Genomic DNA, 21,429 nt, shown 5'->3' on the forward strand with positions numbered 1-21,429 from the left:
AACTACAATTAGATTTGTTTTCACAGGAGCTGATGCTTAAAAAAGTTTATGCTTAAAGAAGTTGATGCTTGAAGAACGGACAACAAAATTGAAAGTGTTTCTTAGCTACCTTATTCTTTTAAAATTTATTAGTGTATTTGTCAGATTTTGATGTTTTTTATCCCGATTTGAAAGTTTTTTAGTTTTATTTTTTAACAATAAATGTAATTCTTAGCAATTGTGACATGTATTCTATAAGAATTAATGTAATTTTTGTTTTTATTCTTCAATTGTCAGTGTTGACATTTTCATAGAATATCATTCTAATAGAAATATGTATCTTGAAATTCGTAGAGAATATGATTCTAACAGAATAAAATCGGGTTTAATTATAAAAATTATGTTATAATTAAAATTAAAGTAATTAAAAAAATTAGAATTTTAAAATCAATAGAGTAAATTATCCCAAAAAATATGGAATTTTCCTTTTTTTTTTTTTAATTTTATCTCAATTGTCTAAAATACCCTTTGAGTGAAATTTGATGATATTTCTCAATTATCTTTAATTAAATAATATATATTAATCACTTTCTTAAATTAAGTAAAATAATTGGCCCACATTTATGCATATAATAACACAATAATTACTTTAAATAGAATAGCCTAAACCTATATATATATATATATATATATATATATATATATATATATATATATATATATATATATATATATATATATATATATATATAGAGAGAGAGAGAGAGAGAGAGAGAGAGTTAGGTTCAAATATTTTCACTATCTATTGTGTGCATGCATGATTAATTCTGGACCATTCATTTTAGTTATTTTAAGAAAGTAATTAATGCATATTAAATGCTGAAGATGAAATTAATATCTATTATATCTTCAACATTTAATATTCATTAATTACTTTATTAAAATAACTAAATGATTGGTTCAGAATCAATCATACATATACACAATAGATAGTGAAAACAAAATAATCTAATCCTATATATATATATATATATATATATATATATATATATATATATATATATATATATATATATATATATATATATATATATATATATATATATATAGGAGAGACTTGAAGGTAACGAATACTACTTGGACATACCAACAACTCTAAACGGCAACAACCTAACCATCAATTAGTAGTGTCTCTTTTTGCCACCCCACACCTCCAACACCAACAAACTAAAAAGTACTAGCGGGAATCAGTTTTTTTTTCACTAATTAATTATGGGAAAAGGTATAAATTGAAGTCATATATTTTGGTTAACATATTGAATCGATTAAGGTTTGAAATTTTGGTAGTTAAATAGTCATCCAAATTAAAGAATACCTAAGTTTGTCATATTTAATACAAAACACACAATGGCGACGTCAACAACCACCCGTGTTATAACTTACCCATCCTAACATTCACTATTTGATCTAAACTTATTATATCCAATTATCGATACTCATCTTATATTTCTATTTTAATACCTATATAACAAAACCATAAGCGAAAAATGTACCCTTTGGCTTTTGTTCAAGTAATCAAAACAATTAACCATTCACACGTTAGTCGATCCCGTAAATGGACTTTATATATATATATATATATATATATATATATATATATATATATATATATATATATATATATATATATATATATATATATATATATATATATATATATATATATATATATTTTTCTGATGGCTGATCTGAACCAATTTAGTAGAATGCTTTAGTGACTAATTAATGTTTATACCTTGATTTTTTTTTGAAAAATATAATGAAATTTAATATTCTATATCAAACCTACCATAAGACTATTATAATTACTTTGACAAGGAGGTACTTGAGATACAAAGGTTTCCAACTTGGCCACTACTCCTAACACACCAATCAAAAGCTCACAAAAATTAAAAAAAATATATGAAATCCATTAAATCCCACCAACTATTAGAAACTTAAATATGGGAGAAAACGCTACATATATAGGAGCTGGAAATTGCATAGGAAAGAAAAAGATTTGCCAAACGGAATCAAGGATCGATAACTGCAATGGTGGCGAGAAACCAACATTTGGTTCCCATAACGTGGGGATCATCAACAAAGTTCAGTATACTTCAGGTTTTTGTTGCACTTCTTTTTGCTGTGTTTTTCATCGGAGCAGTTTATATGGCGGGAGAGTACGTCACATTTAACATGATTCCGGCGTCAGTTGATGATATGTTTTCAGGCGATTCATTGTCAGAGTGCAATTTATTTTCTGGGAAATGGGTGTTTGATAACACGTCTTACCCTCTTTACAAAGAGAAAGAATGCAAATTTATGTCGGATCAATTGGCCTGCAACAAGTTTGGAAGGGAGGATTTGAGCTATCAGAACTGGAGATGGCAACCTCACCATTGTGACCTTCCAAGGTCCTCTCTCTCTCTCTCTCTCTCTCTCTCTCTCTCTCTCTCTCTCTCTCTCTCCTAATAATCTAGGAGGCTAGTTTGTAAATCGGGTACAGATTTTTACATTGAATTCATATTAAATTTTTAAAGATCTTTGTTAATTTACTACAAAAGATGGAAGGGGAACACCTCGTAGTTAGCCTCACTAACTTTGTCACTGGAGTTCAATTCGAAACTGGTCAAATAGTTGAAATTTAAAGTTGTTGCGTTGAACTCTTTTGCTGTCGGATTAATAAAAATGGTTCATCGATAAACACAAGGTAGAATCTTTTCACCTTTAGTTTATTAGCCTTCAAATGTGTCCTGTTTTCACTGTAGAAGTGAGGTTAATTAACACCAAAGTTAGATCAATTCTTTCTTTAATTTGTAAATTATTATTTATTTCAAAGTAGATATTATGGTCACCGCAGTTTGAGACTTTGAATTCATAAAACAAGATATGGTTCAAGCAGGCAAGTAAACAGTATATATAGAACATTAATGTAAATAGTGAGCGTATATCAGATGTTCCAAGTTCAAGTATGGTCTAAAATGGTTTGATATGATTTTTCTAACTTTGTTTTTTTGCTCTAGAAACTGCAACGTGTTGATTTTGATGTTTTCATGTAAGGTTCAATGCAACAAGATTGTTGGAGAGGCTAAGGAATAAGAGGATGGTGTTTGTAGGGGATTCTCTAAATAGAGGTCAATGGGTTTCAATGGTTTGCCTTTTAGATTCATCCATCCAGGATCCAAACCTCAAATTCATGAACTACAATGGTTCTAATTTAATCTCCTTCAAAGCCGTGGTACGTAAGAAATTTAACATAATCTATTTATATATTGCACTCGTCCAACAAAGCTTTGCATGCATGTTGAATCATAATCAATATTATTCGTGTTTATTGATGATAAAGGAATGCCTCGGGTGAGAGGTTTGGAAAATCAAGCTAACATTCCTAATGTCTATTAACATTTATTTTCAGGAGGCTATTTTTTTTTTTGAAAGGCATCATTAATTAAAATTTGTGTAGTTACTCATGTATATTAGATTATTAGTTCTAAAAATTGTCAATATTCCTTAATTTTGTGTGAATATTGTATGAAATGAAGGGGTACAATGCATCGATCGAGTTCTATTGGGCACCATTGTTAGTCGAGTCTAACTCGGATGATCCAGTGAACCATAAGCTACCAGAAAGGATTGTTCGATCTCAATCTATTGAAAAACATGCTAGGTTTTGGACTGATGCTGATATACTGGTATTCAATTCATATCTTTGGTGGAGAAGACCCCATATCAAAGTCTTGTAAGTTATTATTCAATCTAGAAATTAATTCTAGGTCTATTAAATAGTTACTTTACATAAAGTCTTCAAGGTTGGAGAAAGAATAATAAGCGCTGTCCTTTAATTTACATACAATTAATTTAGATGTAGCTAACATATATATGTAACGTAAAGGCTGGATTTGAAATTTAATGTTTAATAGGTGGGGTTCGTTTGAAGATAAAAATGGGATATATAAGGAAGTGGAAATGCTTCGTAGCTATGAAATGGCTTTAAAGACATGGTCGGATTGGTTGGAGATTCAAGTTGATCGAGCCAAGACTCAGTTGTTCTTTATTAGCATGTCACCTACACATGAAAGGTATAATCCAATTTTGTTCAACCTTTATCATCATTATATGCCATATACATATATTATGCGACTGGTCCTATGGTCCAACTATTTTAATCCAAAGAAACGTAAGGAGATGGAATCGATAGCTGAAAACTATTTGTTCATAGTCAATACTGCTAATATATATATATATATATATATATATATATATATATATATATATATATATATATATATATATATATATATATATATATATAAAGAGAGAGAGGATCGTGGGTGATGATTCTTTTTGAAAAATACGTAGAATATTATACTGTACATATTTTAAAAAATAATTTTAAAATACAAAATAAATGGAAAAATTTAAAAATTCTTTTTTAAATATTATTTTCGGAACTTGAATTAACTAAAAAAAATATAAAAAAAAAATCAAGTTTTTTTTTTTTTTTTTTTTTTTTTTTTTTTTTTTTTTAATCCGTGAAATATTCTAATAGAATATTACACTGTACATATTCTAAAAAATAATTTTAAAATGCAAAATAAATTTAAAAATCAAAATTTTTTTTAAAATATTATTTTCGGAACTTGAATTAACTAAAAAACATAAAAAAAATGCGTCTCACGGTCTCATAAAATTAGACCGTCTCACATGAACCTAACCCTATATATATATATATATATATATATATATATATATATATATATATATATATATATATATATATATATATTAAAAAAACAACACCAAATGTGTATAAAAATAGACTAGTGGGATCTATTAATTGCAATTTCAAAGCAAGGTTTTTATTTAAGTTTAATGTATCTCCTCTCAATAAGAGTTTCATCTATGATAATTTTATATTTATAATGTGTTGTAGTTATGAATGTGTCTTTTAGTCGGAAAATTGAATCGGTTGGAACCGATTAGTGGTATTTTGTCCGGTTGCTGGTCATATCAATCCATCATTTTTGGTTTTTGATTCGTTTGGTGCTAGTCCGGTTCTAGCCGGTTCCGACACACCTTCTTAGATATCACACTCTTTAGTAGAAACGAACCGGAACCGGTTGATATCGTTTAGTGGTATTTAGTTCGGTTCTCGGTTCTTGTTCACTTCTTAATTGGTTTTCGATTATTCTGAATCTGGTTCTTGTTCGATTTGGTTCCAAAATCGGTTACATCCTATTTGTAGTGAATAAAATATGATCTAGAAGTGAGAGAAATTTGATATTGAGTTATCTTAAAAAGCAATTATTCCTTATTTATGTGACCATAATGCAACCCTTCAATCTTTTTCATGATTGTAGGGCCGAGGAGTGGGGTGCATCCAATGACCAAAATTGTTACAACGAGACAAATTTGATTACAAAAGAAGGATATGTAGGTAGCGGTACAGATCCTAAAATGATGAAAATAGTTGAAAATTCCATTGATGAATTGAAAAGTAGAGGTTTGAAAGTTGAAATCATCAACATAACTCAACTTTCAGAATACAGGAAAGAAGGACACCCATCAACTTATAGAAAACAATGGGAGACACTTAGTGAAGAACAATTATCAAACCCTAGTAGCTATTCAGATTGTATACATTGGTGTCTTCCTGGTGTGCCTGATGTGTGGAATGAGCTTCTTTATGCTTATATATTTCGACAATAAAAAAATCTCAAAGATTGTCATCAAGCCTCCACTTGTTTGAATGTTAACTTACAATTTTTTGGAAGTGTAAAAGTTTATATATTGCCAAAGTATATACGACTTATACTAATGACTACAATGTGGTTGCTAGTATAAAAGTGTACAAAACATATCATATGCGGGAGATCAAATGGTAATTTTTTTAACAAGTAGAATACAATTAGATCCTGTCTATTGTATAAATTACAAGTATTTGATCATTAGCAATTACAATCCATCTATTTTATTATAGCACATGTAGTTGTAAATAGGTAACCGCTCTGACTTCCATTACTATTTTTTTTTACTTCCATTACTATTTACTGGGCGTATGCCCGCGTGTTGCGCAGAAACATCTATATAGCTGAAATATTACCAATATATGTTTTTTTTAAATATAACAATTATGTGGTTATTAAATTTGATATAATAATTTGTATACTAAATTGATATATGATTAATTTGAATTATATGATAATATATACATTTATTAAAACCGCGTAATCTCAATCTTTTGAATAGCCTCTACCCGTGGATTATTCATGAATAAAATTAAATATAATATATGGTTTAATGTTATTTATAGTTGTTGTTATTGTTAATTATTATTATTTTTTTTAAATTTATTTGATTAACGTTTTAATTTCTATCATTGTAATTATTTAAAACATCAAACAATTTTTTTAAATGTAACAATATAATCATTTATATAGAGTTATTTTTAACTATTATTATTGTAAGTTATTTTAAGCTACTTATTTGAAACCTTTTAACGATTATAAGAATATCTTTAGAAAATATTTTAGTTAAATTGATACTACAATTTAGTTTTTGCATTTAGCACTACAATTTTTCATGTTTTACTATTCACAAAATATTCTTTGAGTTTTTAAGTGGAACTGAAATTTATATTGAAGTTGACTTTGTAATGTTATATTTAAATTAACAATTTAAGTATTTTGTCCAAACTGTTCAAAAGTTGTAGCTTTAAATTGAGAATGATTTACATACAACAACATATTAAATCTAATAAATTAAGTATAATATGTTAAAAAGTTAAAGACAAAACTTTCTAAGTAGAAGTAAAAAGATTATTTTAATATTGAAATTTAGTTTATTTATGATTACACTTTAGGTTTGATACTTATTTAACTTTATTAGCCAACTTATAATCATTATTAGAAAGACACTATAATTTATCACTTTTAACTATTTACAAAATATTCTTTAGGTTGGTTAAGTTGAACTAAAATTTATATTTAAGTTGATCTTGTAAGGCTATATTTAAAATAATAATTTAAGTGTTTTATACAAATTGTTCAAAAGTTGTAGCTTTAAAATGATAATGGTTTACATACAACAACATATTAGACCTAATAAATTAAGTATAATATGTTAAATGTTAAAAAAGTAACTTTATAAGTAGAAGAAAATATATTTTTTTAATATTGAAATTTAGTTTATATATGATTACACTTTAGGTTTTATATTTATTTAAGCTTATTAACCAACTTATAATCATTATTAGAAAGAAATTGAAAAGTCATGGGAGTTTCAAATGAATGTGGTTAAAGGAAAAATGAATGGGAGTTTCAAATGCATGAGATTCAAGAAAAAATGCTAGCTTTATAAGTATATAATGATTTCATCAGCTAAACTCCCTTAATTACCTACCTTCACTAGCTAATTAACTAAGCAGTGAACTTGATAAGTTGTCTACTTAACGACCATCAGTAACTCCTTTATTGTGTGATACATCAATTGAATCCTTCTATGCATTATCTCCTTAAACTTCTTAAGAAAAACCAAATTAATTACCATATAGAAACCTCCGCATTTTTTGAGTGTGTCCTCTCTTTCTTTATCCTCCAGTTGTAAAATAACCCATTAGTATGGTCATATGATCATTTTGTAATGTTAATTATATGTAAGGTACAGTTATATATTGTACCATAATTTTCTAGAATAACATTTTAGTCCCTTGATGTTAGTGCATATGATGTAATGGATATGACATTAGTTTATGACTAGATAGACTAAATATGTGTGTTGACTTTCATATAAGGTGTTAAACTGGTTTATTAATCACATAATTATGAAAGAACGCATGAGGGAATTTCTAAGGGTTCATCTCATTCAAAATAAATATTTTCTATATAAACACCATAAGCTTGTATGAAAAATTCATCTATCAGGATCATTGCTAGAAACTGGACTTTTAGCAAAGGATTAAAACCCTAGCTAAATCAGCAACAAATTAGTGACAAAAACTATATTAAGTGATAAATAATAAAAAAAAATTTAGAGAGATATTAATGATGGTTTAGCAAGGAGTTAGTGACTATAGTAACCCCTTGCTAATTTCTTCTCGAAAATAAACCATATGTTAGTCGTTATTGTAATTTCTCGCTTGCCATTTTCATTCCACCCCGATGCCTCCCTCCCAAATAGCTATATTCTTAACCTAATTTCATTTAGTACACCACCCTGAACAATGACTTAAGCCTTCCCCAACACCATCATCGTCGATTCCATCCGCCCATGCCCCCATTGTTGTTGATTCTGACCACCTCTACATCCATTATCGTTGATTCTGATCTCTGCGTAGACACATTCATTTTTTTTTCTCTTATTTTGTGTCTTTTATTAATACATGGTTTTCCCTCTTTCTGTTTCTACATTATAACTAGATATGATTTGAGATTTTCAACAATTTTTAAGGGAGTGAGAGTTTTGCTCTCCAGTTACTATAAAAAGTCACGATCCAAAAAGCTGAATGATGGAATCGGTAATTTTTTTTGATAATTTTAGAAGTTTTTTATGTTCTAATTGTTTGATATTAAGTTTTTTGGTCAAATATTTGGAACTTTATCGCTTATTTTTTATGTTTGGTCAAGTAATTCTAGGTTTTTGTTAATGTTTTCTGTAGGAAGACACTTAATCCACAAAAAATATTTTATGCTTCCACTAATATATATTCTTAGATAGTATGTTCAAAACCTTTCAATGGTACCGCCAAATCCTTAGTTCATAGTTATTTTTACTAATTTATCCAAATTGATTTGAGTTCAATCTTGTTTGCTATTTGGGTTTTTTGAAATTACCGTTTACGGTGTGATATTATGATTTTTGTTCTCTTATGGCCATTTCCATTAACTTGTGCCCTAAGCTAGGGTTTAATGAGCATAACCCTAAAACCTAAATCAAAAGGAAAATTGGAGCATCAATTGGGCGCATCGCGCTTATGGTGATTTGGATCATTTAAAACCGTAACTTGCTCAATAATTTTCCTAACTTGTTTTTCAATAAACCAAACATGAAGATTTTTCAAATTTTGGATATACCTCTTTTATTTAAATATTATTTATAATATTGATTATAAATTTGAGTATTAATTTGTATTAAACACTAACATTGTGTCATTGCATGTTTAATTTGAATTAATAAACACTTAAATTTAATTGGTTTAAAACTTATATATATATATATATATATAGTATCTATGTGTATAACTGATGCACCTCCTGGTTCACCTTCCATTATCTATGAGAATTGGCGACTTCTTCACTATTAAGTTAACCTGAAGACAACAAACAACTCATAAGCTGATTGGCCGGGAGGAGATCCCAGACAAACACTATGATGATAACGTTAAAAAAAAGACTCTAAGAGTATGATGATAGTCGAGTAAAGGTTAATAGAACAATGTGTTTGTTTACATACCTTGTAAACTGATTTTCGCCGCTTATTATAAACGATATTTAGGAGGCTATGACCTATTCTTGTACCGATCAGGTTTTCTATCTTGTCGTATTAATGGTTGTATGCCCGAAGGTTCACTTATTTGTACTCGTTATCCGTTTGAAAATTGTTTGTTATTGACAGTTTTTTATCATTGATCAAAGGATCTATCAGTCACATATTACAATATAAGCTGTTTTCTTAGAGTCCTAATGTACTATAACATTGTTGTGACGTTAATTTGTATCTTAGTCGTTATTTGATGTGGTTCGATACTTGCACATAGTTCAATATATACTTGGTTCATCATTGCCTATAACTCTCTCTTCAACTCTTTTCCATTTAAGGAGGCTATAGTATGTAACTGCCACTTTGTCTTCTCCATAAGTATGGTTTTTCTTAGTTCCCTATAAATACCCCCTTGGGTGGTTATGTTTCTTCACTGCCTGTAATTTTCTTCTTCCTATTGCTTTTCACTCTTTCTCCTTCATTTTATCTTCCCATGGCTAGAAAAGACATTTCGAGCATTCGTACCATGAAATCCAAACTTACCCCTAAAATCCTTTCTTCTATCATGAAGAAATACCACATTGCCCCTAAATTCAACCCACTGTTGCATGAAGATAGTAGTGCCATTGTTGATGCTCTAAAAGGTTTTTTTTTGGTGTTACCATTAAGAACGGTGGATGACCTATGTTTCACACGGCGTACGATTCCATGGATAGTTTCATTCGAGATCGTGATGGAGGACATAGCTTATGATCATCGACTTTGATCATTCCACTAGGCATTTGATTAGGACATTGCACAATGATCTGAACACTTTGTCGCATCTCTTCGATACAAATACAATAACAATCATAGCGATCTCCTCTAGTACCTACTGGTACGTCAGGATCTGATTGGTCATGAACATGGTAACGTGCTTCTCTTTGCGAATCCCAACATACCCCTAGTTGGGATGGGTAGGCCCACCATTTCACTTTCACTTAGGCCCGGGCCAAGTCAGTGTGGGGACCCTGTCAGTCCCCCTAAAAAAAACTGTACATGAGAGTTTCCCTTCATACAACTCGAATCATTCTCAAATGCCCCAAGAGGCATCCTTTCCTTGTTTGTTGGGTTGGTTCACGCGCGTGCAAACGAGCACCGACCGCAACAGCAGGAAACTGCTTCACACTGGTCCATCTCGTCCATCGGCTAAGTTCCAATTCTATGTTGATAAGAAAAAAAATCCCCCAAGAAGAGGACTATCAACTATTCCAAAAGAAAGGGGCAATTAAAATGCTTCATAGATAACCCCCTATGTTTCTTCTCGTCCAACTCACCGGGAGTCTTTACCTTTTCAAACCACCCTTACTAGCTAATAGGGCTTACTAAAAAAACGATTTTCCCTCTTCCTGGTAATGAATTAAGCGATAGCGAGGAGGTCCGGTTCCATAGCGATTTCGTCTGCTTTTGGAACTTAGATTCCTAGGGACAAAGAAAGTGACTTCGAACTTTTGAATTCTCATAACCTCCTTCGAATTCAAGAACTTGAGAAGGTCTCAGGTGGAGACATTTCTTTTGCCCCTTTAAAAAAGAAACAAATGAAATGCAAGCAGGGTGGAGCTTGGCATAGGGTTCGAGAATAGGGTAGGGTCCAGTTCTTAAGATTCAGATAATAAAAATGTTCCAAACCTTTATGCATTCACCTCCATACAAGTGCTGCGTACAAGTTCCAACCAGGATGATCGGGAAAGATCAAACCAATTTGAACCGCTCACATCCAGTAGTAGTAGCGTAAAGGCTGTAAGTCGGGGGGTGTCCATAACATAAAGCTATTACTTTTAGAGCATCGACAATCGACCTATGGAAGTCAGGGCTAGCCCGTCCCTATGGACAACATAACAGTGTCCTGAGGGAGGAGTTTAGAGGCCTTATAGTAGCATAAACTTCTTTTTATTTCTAGGTCATGCGAAGGGGGCCAGTCCAAGATCATATTGTTCCTCTACAAAGACAACAGACACTCTCAACGGCTAGGCGTCACTCTCTTTCTGAGTTATTCTAGCTTCTTCATGATTTCGTGTCGCGGTGAACAAACATTCAGTCAAGTTTGCGATTGCCGGCATTTGATTTATTGATGATGGAATTGGATGATTATCATCTTCATATTGCTCAAGTTACCCCCAACAGGTTTCGAAGATCATTTATTTCGTGATCTTATGCTCTGCTCTAAATGTGGCGCCTTCCATTACTCTATTATGTCACTTCTATGTGACTATGTCTAACGGTGATTAGGTGTCCTTCTCCATTTTCCATGGTTTGGTAGAGATATGAGATGCCCTTTCCCACCTTCATAAAGTATTACAAAGAATAATTTTCATTGTTCATGCTTCTACTTTCCCTGGATGGATGTTTTATGGTGATCCTATTGATAGATCTGATGATTCCTCTCCCAAATTGTCTGACGAAGAACAAAGTATTGTGAGTTGTTTATCAAATAATTTTGTCATGTGGGTTGATCTTGAGGAAATAATGTTAGGTATGGCGGGAATCAGAGCTTATTATAAAAAATTAGGGGAAAGCCTATGGAAACCATAGCGGGTTGTGAGGTTACTCTATTAGACTGGTTACACAAGCAACGTTTGGCAAGTTCTTCATTGGTCACAAAGGATGCGACCATCACTAATTCCCCCTCTTAATCAGAATATAGTTTGGATTCTGCTTTCAATTCCTTTGGTATGAATACCACTGTGACTGTGGTACCTTCTCCTATTAAGTGGATTGTGAAAGCGGAGTTTGACAGCGGAAAACCCCATATTCTTCAGTCCAATTCGTGTTAAAGGGATCTTCCTGCAAAAGAAAAAATGTAGCAAAGAAAACTCTTTCTTTGGAAGGGGTTATGAGCCGTCCTGACAAACCGATTGAACTCTCTTCTCCTAAACAGATAAGTACTACTCGATGTAGTGAAACAAAAATTCATAGTATGTCATCTCTTATCATTCATCCTTCGTCTAAATCCATGAATCCATAACCTTCTTTGGAACCATCTACAACAACTACTCTCCATGAGTGTCCAGTAATTATTGATCCTAAATTGAAGAATACTGAAGAAACATTGGCTTCTTCCGATACTGAAATTCCGATCCCTGATATTTCTCTTTCTTCTACCTTGGGGGAGACTCCTGTTATTAAATCTCTCGAACCACCATAAAAAAGTCAAACTCCAACCACTTTATCTTCGGCTGCTGTCTTTCAATAGAAACTTTTTAGGGATGGAATTGGGCTCTTTGAAGCATCGAAGACTTAGTATTCGGTTGTGAATACCAGACCTCTAATTTTGGATTCAAGTGTTCCAACTAGTTTAAGTGTTCATCCTTTTGATATTCTTGATGCTGACACCTTTTTCGGTGATGACTCTCAGGTTGAACCATCTGTTGATGTCTTATAGAAGAATCCATAACGAACTTGTATGTTTTTGATATTATGCTTTACTCTTTTTTCCCTTTTGGTGTATATTTTTCTTGACATATAGTTGCTTCTTCTGTTCTCATTCCAGTTATTCCCTCTTTTAGTAAGGAGGCTCCATTGCCTAGGCTTGTTGCTTTCTCCTCTTCATTTCCTGAACTTCAGTGCCCTTTTACCATGACCTCTATTCCTAAAGGTGTTAAACTTGTGGATGCTTCTAATGAAGAGAGTCTTGATAGGGCTCGTTCCTGTTTGATGGAAGGGATCCACCTACTAAACGAGGTTTCTTGTCGTACTCGTCAGCAAGCCATCATACTTTTTGGGAAACAACTGGTTTGAGGAAGATTTTTAGGCACTGAAGGGGATGCGTGTTCTTCATGAGAATATAGATGTAGAAAGGATCTTCATGAATAGGTGCATTGTTTGTCAGAGAGGAACATGTGGTTTGGTGAAGACTTATGTGAGAATCTTCGCTGCTAGGAGGAGTTAAAGAAGTTGAAACAAGATCTTCAGATCAAAGTTGATGACACAATTGGGATCGGTTGGGGTTGATCCAAGAGTTGGAAGAGAAAAAACAACAATTTTAATCTTTGAAGCTTCAATATACCAGAAAGGTTTCACAACTGGAGATCATGTGCTCAGGCAAGGATGTAAGCATTAAATTGCTCGAGGAGGAGTTGTCAAAAGTCAAAACTGGTGTGTCTAAGAAGGATGCCCAAATTGCATCTCTAGGCGAACTTCAAACCTCTACTAAGCAAGATGTGCTTCAATATATGATGATATCAGAGCGAAGCATCTCATACTTGCAATGGTTTTTGAAAGAAGGTATCCCTTCTTTTGTTTGTTCCTTGTTGAATTCATGCGATTTTCACAACATTAATGTTGGGCTTCAGACTGCACTAATCCAATTGCGGCTACATCAAGCTTGTGTTGAGATGAAGGAAAAGTACCCCGATGTATTGGATGGGAAAAATGTTATCTATTCCTATCCTGACGCCCAATGTCGTATCCTGGATCGCTTCTCCGACATGGTTTCTTATAAGTAGTCATTGTTTGAGCTCTTGGAGGGAGTTAAAGTGGAAATCAATGTGCTAAAGGAGAAATTAGCATCTTTGGATCCCCTTTCCAAGTGTAATGGTGCAAGTAGCAGTGTTTGATTTGTATTTGTTGGCTCCTAGTTTGGAGACTTTTTGTTTTTATGGTTGAACCGAAGTGTTTATTGGATAATATTTTGTTAAATTTGCTAATTTGCAATCTTGAAATATTTGTAATCATGGTGCATATTTTGAAATTTCTTTCTAAATTGTATTGGGTGTTAGTTTAACTTAACTTTTAGTTTATGTTTATTAACAAAGATATAACTGAATCGTGATTTAGAAAAATATGGTAAATTACTTAGAGTTATACTTAATGGAAATAGGCTCGAACCATGATTTGGTGGATCATTATGGCCGAACCATAAGCTATAAATACTTATGGTTCATACTTAATGAAAATAATGTCGAAGCATGATTTGGTGGATCATGATGACCGAAACATATGTTACAAAGTTGTATGGTGCATACTTAATGAAAATAGGTTTGAACCATGATTTGGTGGACCGTGGTGATCGCACCATAAGCTACAAAGAATTATGGTTCATACTTAATGAAAATAGGGTCAGACCATGACTTTGTGGATCATGGTGACCGAACAATAAGTTACAAAGACTTATGGTGTATACTTAATGAAAATAGGGTTGAACATGATCCGATGGATCATGCTGACCGAACCATAAGCTACACAAACTTATGGTTCATGCTTAATGAAAATAAGGTCGAACCATGATTTGGTGGATCACGGTGACCGAAGCATGAGTTACAAAGACTTATGGTTGAAAATAAGGTTGAACCATGATTTGATGGATCATGGTGATCGAACCTTAAGTTACACATACTTACAGTTCATGCTTAATGAAAATAAGGTCGAACCATGATTTGGTGGATCATAGTGATCAAACCATAAGTTACAATGACTTATGGTTCATTCTTACTAAAAATAAGGTCAAACCATGATTTGGTGGATCATATTGACCGAACCATAATTTACAATGACTTATGTTTCATGCTGAATGAAAATAAGGTTGAACCATGATTTGGTAGATCATGGTGACGGGACCTTAAGTGACACAGACTTACGGTTCATGCTTAATGAAAATAAGGTTGAACCATGATTCGGTGGATCATGGTGACCGAACCATAAGTTACAAAAACTTATGGTTCATACTTAATGAAAATAAGGCCGAACCATGATTTGTTGGATCATGGTGACATGACCCTAAGTTATACAGAATTATGGTTCATTATTAATGAAAATAACGTCAAACCATGATTTGGTGGATCATGGTGACCGAACAATAAGTTACAAAGACTTATGATTGATGCTTATTGAAAATAAGGTCAAACCATGATTTGGTGGATCATGGTGATCAAACTATAAGTTACAAAGACTTATAGTGCATACCTAATGAAAATAAGGTCGAACCATGATTTAGTGGATTATGGTGGCCGAACGATAAGCTATAAAGACTTATGGTTCATACTTAATGAAAATAAGGTCGAACCATGATTTGGTGGATCATGGTGACAGAACCGTAAGTTACAAAGATTTAGGACGCATACTTGTAACGAACCAACAATTTGTCTGTTAACAATGTTAGTTTTCCGTTACTCGAATATCTATTCTAGTAAAACGAATTCATTTTTTATTATTATGAAATAAAATAAATAAATATAAAAGGATTTTAAGTAATATATTAAAGAGTTAATATATATATATATATATATATATATATATATATATATATATATATAGGGTAAAGTGAATATACCTAACAACCTTATATAAGCTTAGGTACCTAACCACATTATACTACGTCGTTTTACATTATATTTTGATTGCAATCGTCCAAGGTTCTTAAACTTCAACCCTTAACTTGATTTACTTCCAAGATTTTCAGACATTCACCATTCTATTCCTCTTACATCATTTGAATTGTTGCGGTAGTATATGAAGCCCACCAGGAGGTATTCGATAGAAAGACGTCATTTGAAGTAAGATAATGGTGAAAGTCCAAAGATTTTGGAAGTAATAAAGTTACGAGGTTGAATTTTAATAACTTTTGGCGATTACAATGCAAATATAATAAAAAATTACGTAGTATGATGTGGTTAGGTACCTAAGCTTATATAAGGCTATTAGGTATATTCACTTTACCCATATATATATATATATATATATATATATATATATATATATATATATATATATATATATATATATATATATATATATAATTTAGTTAGTTAACTAAAAGGTGGAAACATTTAAGATATATATAATTTATTTACAAGTTATAAAAGTTGAGGGGGGTAGAATGAATTTTGGAAAATATGAAATTTTAGAATAAAATATAAATGGGTGATTATGGTTTAATGGAGAGAAGCTGAGGGACCATTAGTGTAACTTGATAATTACATTCACTTTAAACGTCTGTTGATTCATTTGATTCTTGCCGACGGTTACGATCCTAAAGAACATAAAACTGGTTGCTCCTCTCCGGTTAGGCTGTTGCATACACGATTGTGTGAGAGGCAGAGGAAGATAACCGGGGGAGAAAGAGAGGTGTGGAGTTTCCTGATTTTCCTTCCAGCAAGAGGTTGGGTCACGGGGCTGAAATCAATCGATGTCTGGTATCGGGTCTGCCTTTCCGGAAACTAAGAAGAACGAGAGAGATGGATGAGAGAAAATGGAATCGGTTAGGGTGTCGCGGTCGACTGTGGATTCCCGTAAGTCATGTTTCCATGTTTTCTTTTGAGTTTCGTTCATGTCCGATGGTTAGTATGAAAGAGTTTGGTGATGAGTTAGCGATGTGGATATAGACCACGCACAATCAGCATTATGTTTGGGGGAGTTTCCTGTCAAAAGAAATGATTAGAGAAGTGGTCGTTCCATGGTGGTAATTCATGGGCTACCTGGAACAACTTCCCACCCAAATTAGGAGGTAAAATCCCCTATCCTAATAAAAATAGGTAGAATATGTCCACGTGTCAGTGTTAATCTCCTAGCAGCCCAAAATTGTGTTTTCCCGCTTCTTTTTATCATCTACATTTACGTCCAGATCATATTCATATACATTCACAATAAATCCGAAAAATCTGCATCAATAAATCAAAATAATATACAAATCGTAATTTAAAATTTCAAATTCCTTCATATCCAATCCAATCCAATAAAATATGGAAGTTTGTTTATTATAATGGGAAGCTAATTATTATCCAGTCAATAAATCTCAAAAAATCTGCACAAAATAAAAAATCATACCGAAATATATACCACTATTCATTCTTTACGCTTCTATTTTCTTTACCATTGAACTCATTACAAACGTTATTCAATCCTTCCTCTCTGTACCAGTTATAATTTCTTCATTTTATGATCGTTTGCTACATATTCATCCTCCAAGACAAGAACAACTACAAAAGGTTAGCAATCTGAATTCATGCATTTATAAAAATTCGATAGCTGCATATATTTTTCATAGTTTTGATGTTTATGTACTTAATTCTTCAACTTTAACAACTATACATGTATTTTTTTGGTCAGATAACATTATATTTGAAGAAATGCCAATATTTTTTTACTTATTACTTTACAAAAATGCCAATATTTTTTTACAAAAATTTTTATACCGATCAATATTTTATTATTTCATTAATGGATTATAAATAAAAAAAAAAAAGCATTTGCCACTACTAATTCATGATATCTAACTTGACATTACTATTTGTCATGTTATCTAATTGGAAGTTGCAGGGGCAAAATCACAATATACTTTATGGTAAGGGATACTGCATTGTTTGCTTTCTGTTCTTCATAGCAACAATATACTTTACCAGTTATCCGTAAGTATTTGACTGTTTCCCCTTCATTACTATTCAAATATTTGAAAAGGAATCCTATCCTAATTTGAAAATGATATTCTATTTGTCAACCAATGCAAATACGTTTTAAATCTTTCAGGATTTTAATGAATCCAAAAAATCAGGAGTATATTACTCTTACCTTCTTTAAATTTGCTTCTCCATTTAAATTCCTATTGCTATCACACAGTTTACCCTTCATTCTAATTGACAAAATATTTTTTCTTCCACGACCTCTGCAAGAAAGAGATCATATAAATTGAGGTTAGTCCTTCTTCAATCACCACTAATAATCATATGTTTGTAAACCTAATTTAATAGCAATATACTTTTACTATGTAGTTTTCTGCGATTGTCTGCCTAATATTATTGTCCAGACTAAGAACATAGAGGATTAACACACACAAATACACACGCCTGGTATTGAAAACACACACGTACACACACAAATGCAAATCAATATGGACTCTTACTTTGTTGGAAACAAACACACAATAATCAAGAAGTCTTATTGTTGTTATTTGACTCTTTCTCCATTTTTTTCACCTGGCATTCGTTTTCTTGACATTGTCCACCACTGGAAGCACGAAGAAAATCAAGGAAAAAAGGCATCGGGTTAGTACTTTGATGTATGTGTATCTGATTGCTTTTTATCTGTATGTGTATCTTGCATATGTATCAAATTTTGTATTTCAGTTAGCTTTTGAAATATAATATAAATTACTCATAAATCATAATTTGTTATGTTGTTGCCGTTTGTGCGGTTAAATCACTTTATTTTACTTGCTGCCACATTTCTTCCACCTTTTTCTTGAAATACATGAAAGACACCCTATTTAAAATTACATTGCTATTTCAGTTAGCTGTATGCGTATCTTTGTGTGTATTTCAGACAGTTCACTTTTGAAAGTCAATCACCTGCTTCTCATTAGAAGGAAAAGTCTACTGTTTCGATTTCAATTGTATGTATGATATAACATCCTACTTTCATAGATAAACAATAAAAAAGTTAATGGTTTAGTATAACATCTTATTTCATTTTATAAGTTATTTATTTTAAAAAGAATTAAACTAATTTAGTAATTATTATTGAAGTCATTATAAGCCTATAATGAGTAAAGTAAATCGCTATTTATAGTAATTATTATTGAAGTCACTATAGAGGGTAAATAATGTAAGCACATTGCTATTATAGGTAAAAGATAAAGTACAATACCTATATTAATAAAGAGAGTAAAGTAAATTGCTATTTACAATAATTACACCCTCTAATATTTAATATAACTCACCAGCATACACTCAAATTGCCTCAACCTTAGCCACTTCAAGAGCAAGTGCGCACAACTCCTTCCCCAAAAAAAGTTTGAATTTTCCCTTTTCTCTCCTCTCTCCATCTGAACACCATTCCAGGTAACATTAACAACAAAACAATATAAAAACAACAAAATCTTATTACATTATTTTCTACAAATTAGAAAAATAGGGAAGCTTTTTGCTATTTTGACATTTTTTTTTTAATTTGAATGCACAATATAACAATATTTTGACAGTTTTTTTTTTTAATTTGAATGCACAATATAACAACAGCCTTTGTTTGTTATGTTTAATATAACATTCTACTTTCTTTGTACTTTCAAATCACAATCTTTTAAATTACATTAAAAAAACACCAAATTTTTACTCTTTTATCAAGATCATTCCACTTATTAATAAAAGTAAATAAGAACCATCCAACAAAAAAGATGAAATAATTAAATTCATAAACGGTTCACAATAAATTGTTTAAAACATAAATCTATAAGTTCCAATATAAATTCATAAGCACAAAAGCTGGTGATCACAAACTAATTAATCTTCTAGCATAAATTTCAAAAATAATTAATCATCTAGCATAAATTTCAAAAAGTGATTAACAATCGTTAGCTTCTCTACTCTTTCTATCCCATGTCCCTCAACCTACAAAATCTAATCATAATTTGAAGAAACATAAGCATTATGAATGATTTCTTGAAATTTAAAAATAATTATTATAAAAGGATCTATTTATATAATATATATGTTAATAAAAGAAAAAATCACGGGTTAATCAAAAAGATTCATGCCTTGCTCCATCCTGTTATGCCTAAAACTCATACCAAGCAGTAACCTTGAAATCCAAAAATGAAAATAAATTAGCAATTTTCTAAAGATATAGAGAGAAATTTGGATATAATTATGCACTACAATCATACGTTAAATACTAACAAATTACCGTTGGAAACTCTTCAACCCCAATGGATTTCCATATTCACCAAAAATAAAACCCTAATTATTTTTACCTGTTAAAATCACAGATTCATAATCGGTTCAATATATCCCAAAAATCCCTCCAACTTGATCAGTCATTGCAACACATCCTTTTTAATCGGTAATCACAACACAATGTACCTCTTGTGCACCAATTTTCTTTTGAACCAAAGAGCGATGAGTTAGATCTTCGTAGAGGTATTTACTTTATCTATATTAAAAATGAGTTGGATCTTTGTGTAAATCTTTAATCCAATTTCACGCCTAACCTAAAGTTTAAATTTAGTCCCTATACTTGTAAAGAATACCAACATGAGTCATGTTTACTTTTTTTTCTTACACGTATTTAGTTACCTTTTCATTTTTAAATAATTTTCAATATATATATACTAGCCGTTTACCCGCATCAAGCGACAGGTACGAATAATTTCTTTCAGAAATTAGTTTCTCGAGGTGATTGATTATTTTGCGTAAATAGTTTACCATATGTAAACAATCATCAATTAGAGTCATCCTAGCATAAACCAAATCAATAAGAATTAAAAAGGAAACGTTGGGATTGTTTACAAATGTACTACATTTGATGCATAAATTTCACTTCCGTTGAATTGCTCGCCAAACTTCACTAATACTTTTGTATTAACACGTGATATCACCTAGACAACGCCATATAAAGTTGGGCATGCATCCGTTTCAATGATTATGGTTTAAGCACATTGTTTTTTTGGTTAATAATACAAATAAGTCAGTACAACATGAGGGACATGGTGTTCTAGTAGAATTTTGTTTTTAACGGCCATAAAAAGTAATAAAATAAAGTTGAGTATATTGTCATTTCACACAGTTTAGTAGGAAATAGGTTTTTGGAAGGGGCGGCGAATGGTTTCAAAATTAATTTATTTTAGTTGGCTTCTAATGGGTCGTAGATAAGAAAGGGGGTTGAAAATTGTTGCTTACAATTTTCGATATTAGCACACACATTCAAACTTATTAGTAGAGATATGATAATCCAAGAACTAAAGCACCTATGGAAGTTATCTAAGATTTGTTTATTTATAGAAATGGATCAAGTATGTTGCGTCTAATTGTTACTACTTTTGTCTAAAATGCAATATTTCGTATTCAAGTTTAAAAATGAAACCTATTTTTTCTTTTAAATCATTTTTATTATACTATAATTAGTTGGTTAATTAAGTCTATTTATGCAAGGTTTTACCCAAAGATTTGATAATATTAAACAAATTAACAA

General features: G+C 31.3%; 1 protein-coding gene and 3 long non-coding RNA genes across 8 annotated transcripts; 3 read left to right on the forward strand and 1 right to left on the reverse strand.

Annotated features, from left to right (window-relative positions):
* The first annotated feature begins 1,994 nt into the window (after window positions 1–1,994).
* On the forward strand, window positions 1,995–5,997 carry LOC111898243 (protein trichome birefringence-like 34). 2 transcript variants are annotated; one of them, XM_023894175.2, is made up of 6 exons: window positions 1,995–2,139; window positions 2,231–2,432; window positions 3,079–3,256; window positions 3,561–3,757; window positions 3,939–4,097; window positions 5,379–5,997. In XM_023894175.2, the coding sequence occupies exons 2-6, from the start codon at window positions 2,239–2,241 to the stop codon at window positions 5,725–5,727; spliced, it is 1,077 nt and encodes a 358-aa protein (XP_023749943.1). In that variant the 5' UTR covers window positions 1,995–2,139; window positions 2,231–2,238; the 3' UTR covers window positions 5,728–5,997. The 2 variants fall into 2 exon arrangements, with proteins under 2 accessions (XP_023749943.1, XP_023749942.1); XM_023894174.2 differs by having other exon boundaries at window positions 2,007–2,432.
* A 5,461-nt stretch (window positions 5,998–11,458) lies between these two features.
* LOC122196193 (uncharacterized) lies at window positions 11,459–14,242 on the forward strand. Its single transcript, XR_006187490.1, has 2 exons — window positions 11,459–12,935; window positions 13,025–14,242. It is a non-coding gene; the product is annotated as an uncharacterized LOC122196193 (long non-coding RNA).
* A 2,261-nt stretch (window positions 14,243–16,503) lies between these two features.
* On the forward strand, window positions 16,504–17,933 carry LOC128128472 (uncharacterized). Its single transcript, XR_008226420.1, has 2 exons — window positions 16,504–16,760; window positions 16,854–17,933. It is a non-coding gene; the product is annotated as an uncharacterized LOC128128472 (long non-coding RNA).
* Window positions 17,163–20,456, reverse strand: LOC111898242 (uncharacterized). Of its 4 annotated transcripts, XR_006187031.2 has the most exons (6): window positions 20,322–20,379; window positions 20,146–20,212; window positions 19,184–19,288; window positions 18,368–18,471; window positions 18,037–18,130; window positions 17,163–17,430 (listed from the first exon to the last, which is right to left on the reverse strand). It is a non-coding gene; the product is annotated as an uncharacterized LOC111898242 (long non-coding RNA). The 4 variants fall into 4 exon arrangements; XR_006187030.2 differs by having other exon boundaries at window positions 20,146–20,456; XR_002852538.3 differs by lacking the exon at window positions 20,146–20,212 and having other exon boundaries at window positions 17,163–17,447; window positions 20,213–20,455.
* Between the last annotated feature and the right edge of the window lie 973 nt (window positions 20,457–21,429).

The sequence above is a fragment of the Lactuca sativa genome, chromosome 9, assembly GCF_002870075.4.
Source record: "Lactuca sativa cultivar Salinas chromosome 9, Lsat_Salinas_v11, whole genome shotgun sequence".
Classification (NCBI taxonomy): domain Eukaryota; kingdom Viridiplantae; phylum Streptophyta; class Magnoliopsida; order Asterales; family Asteraceae; genus Lactuca; species Lactuca sativa.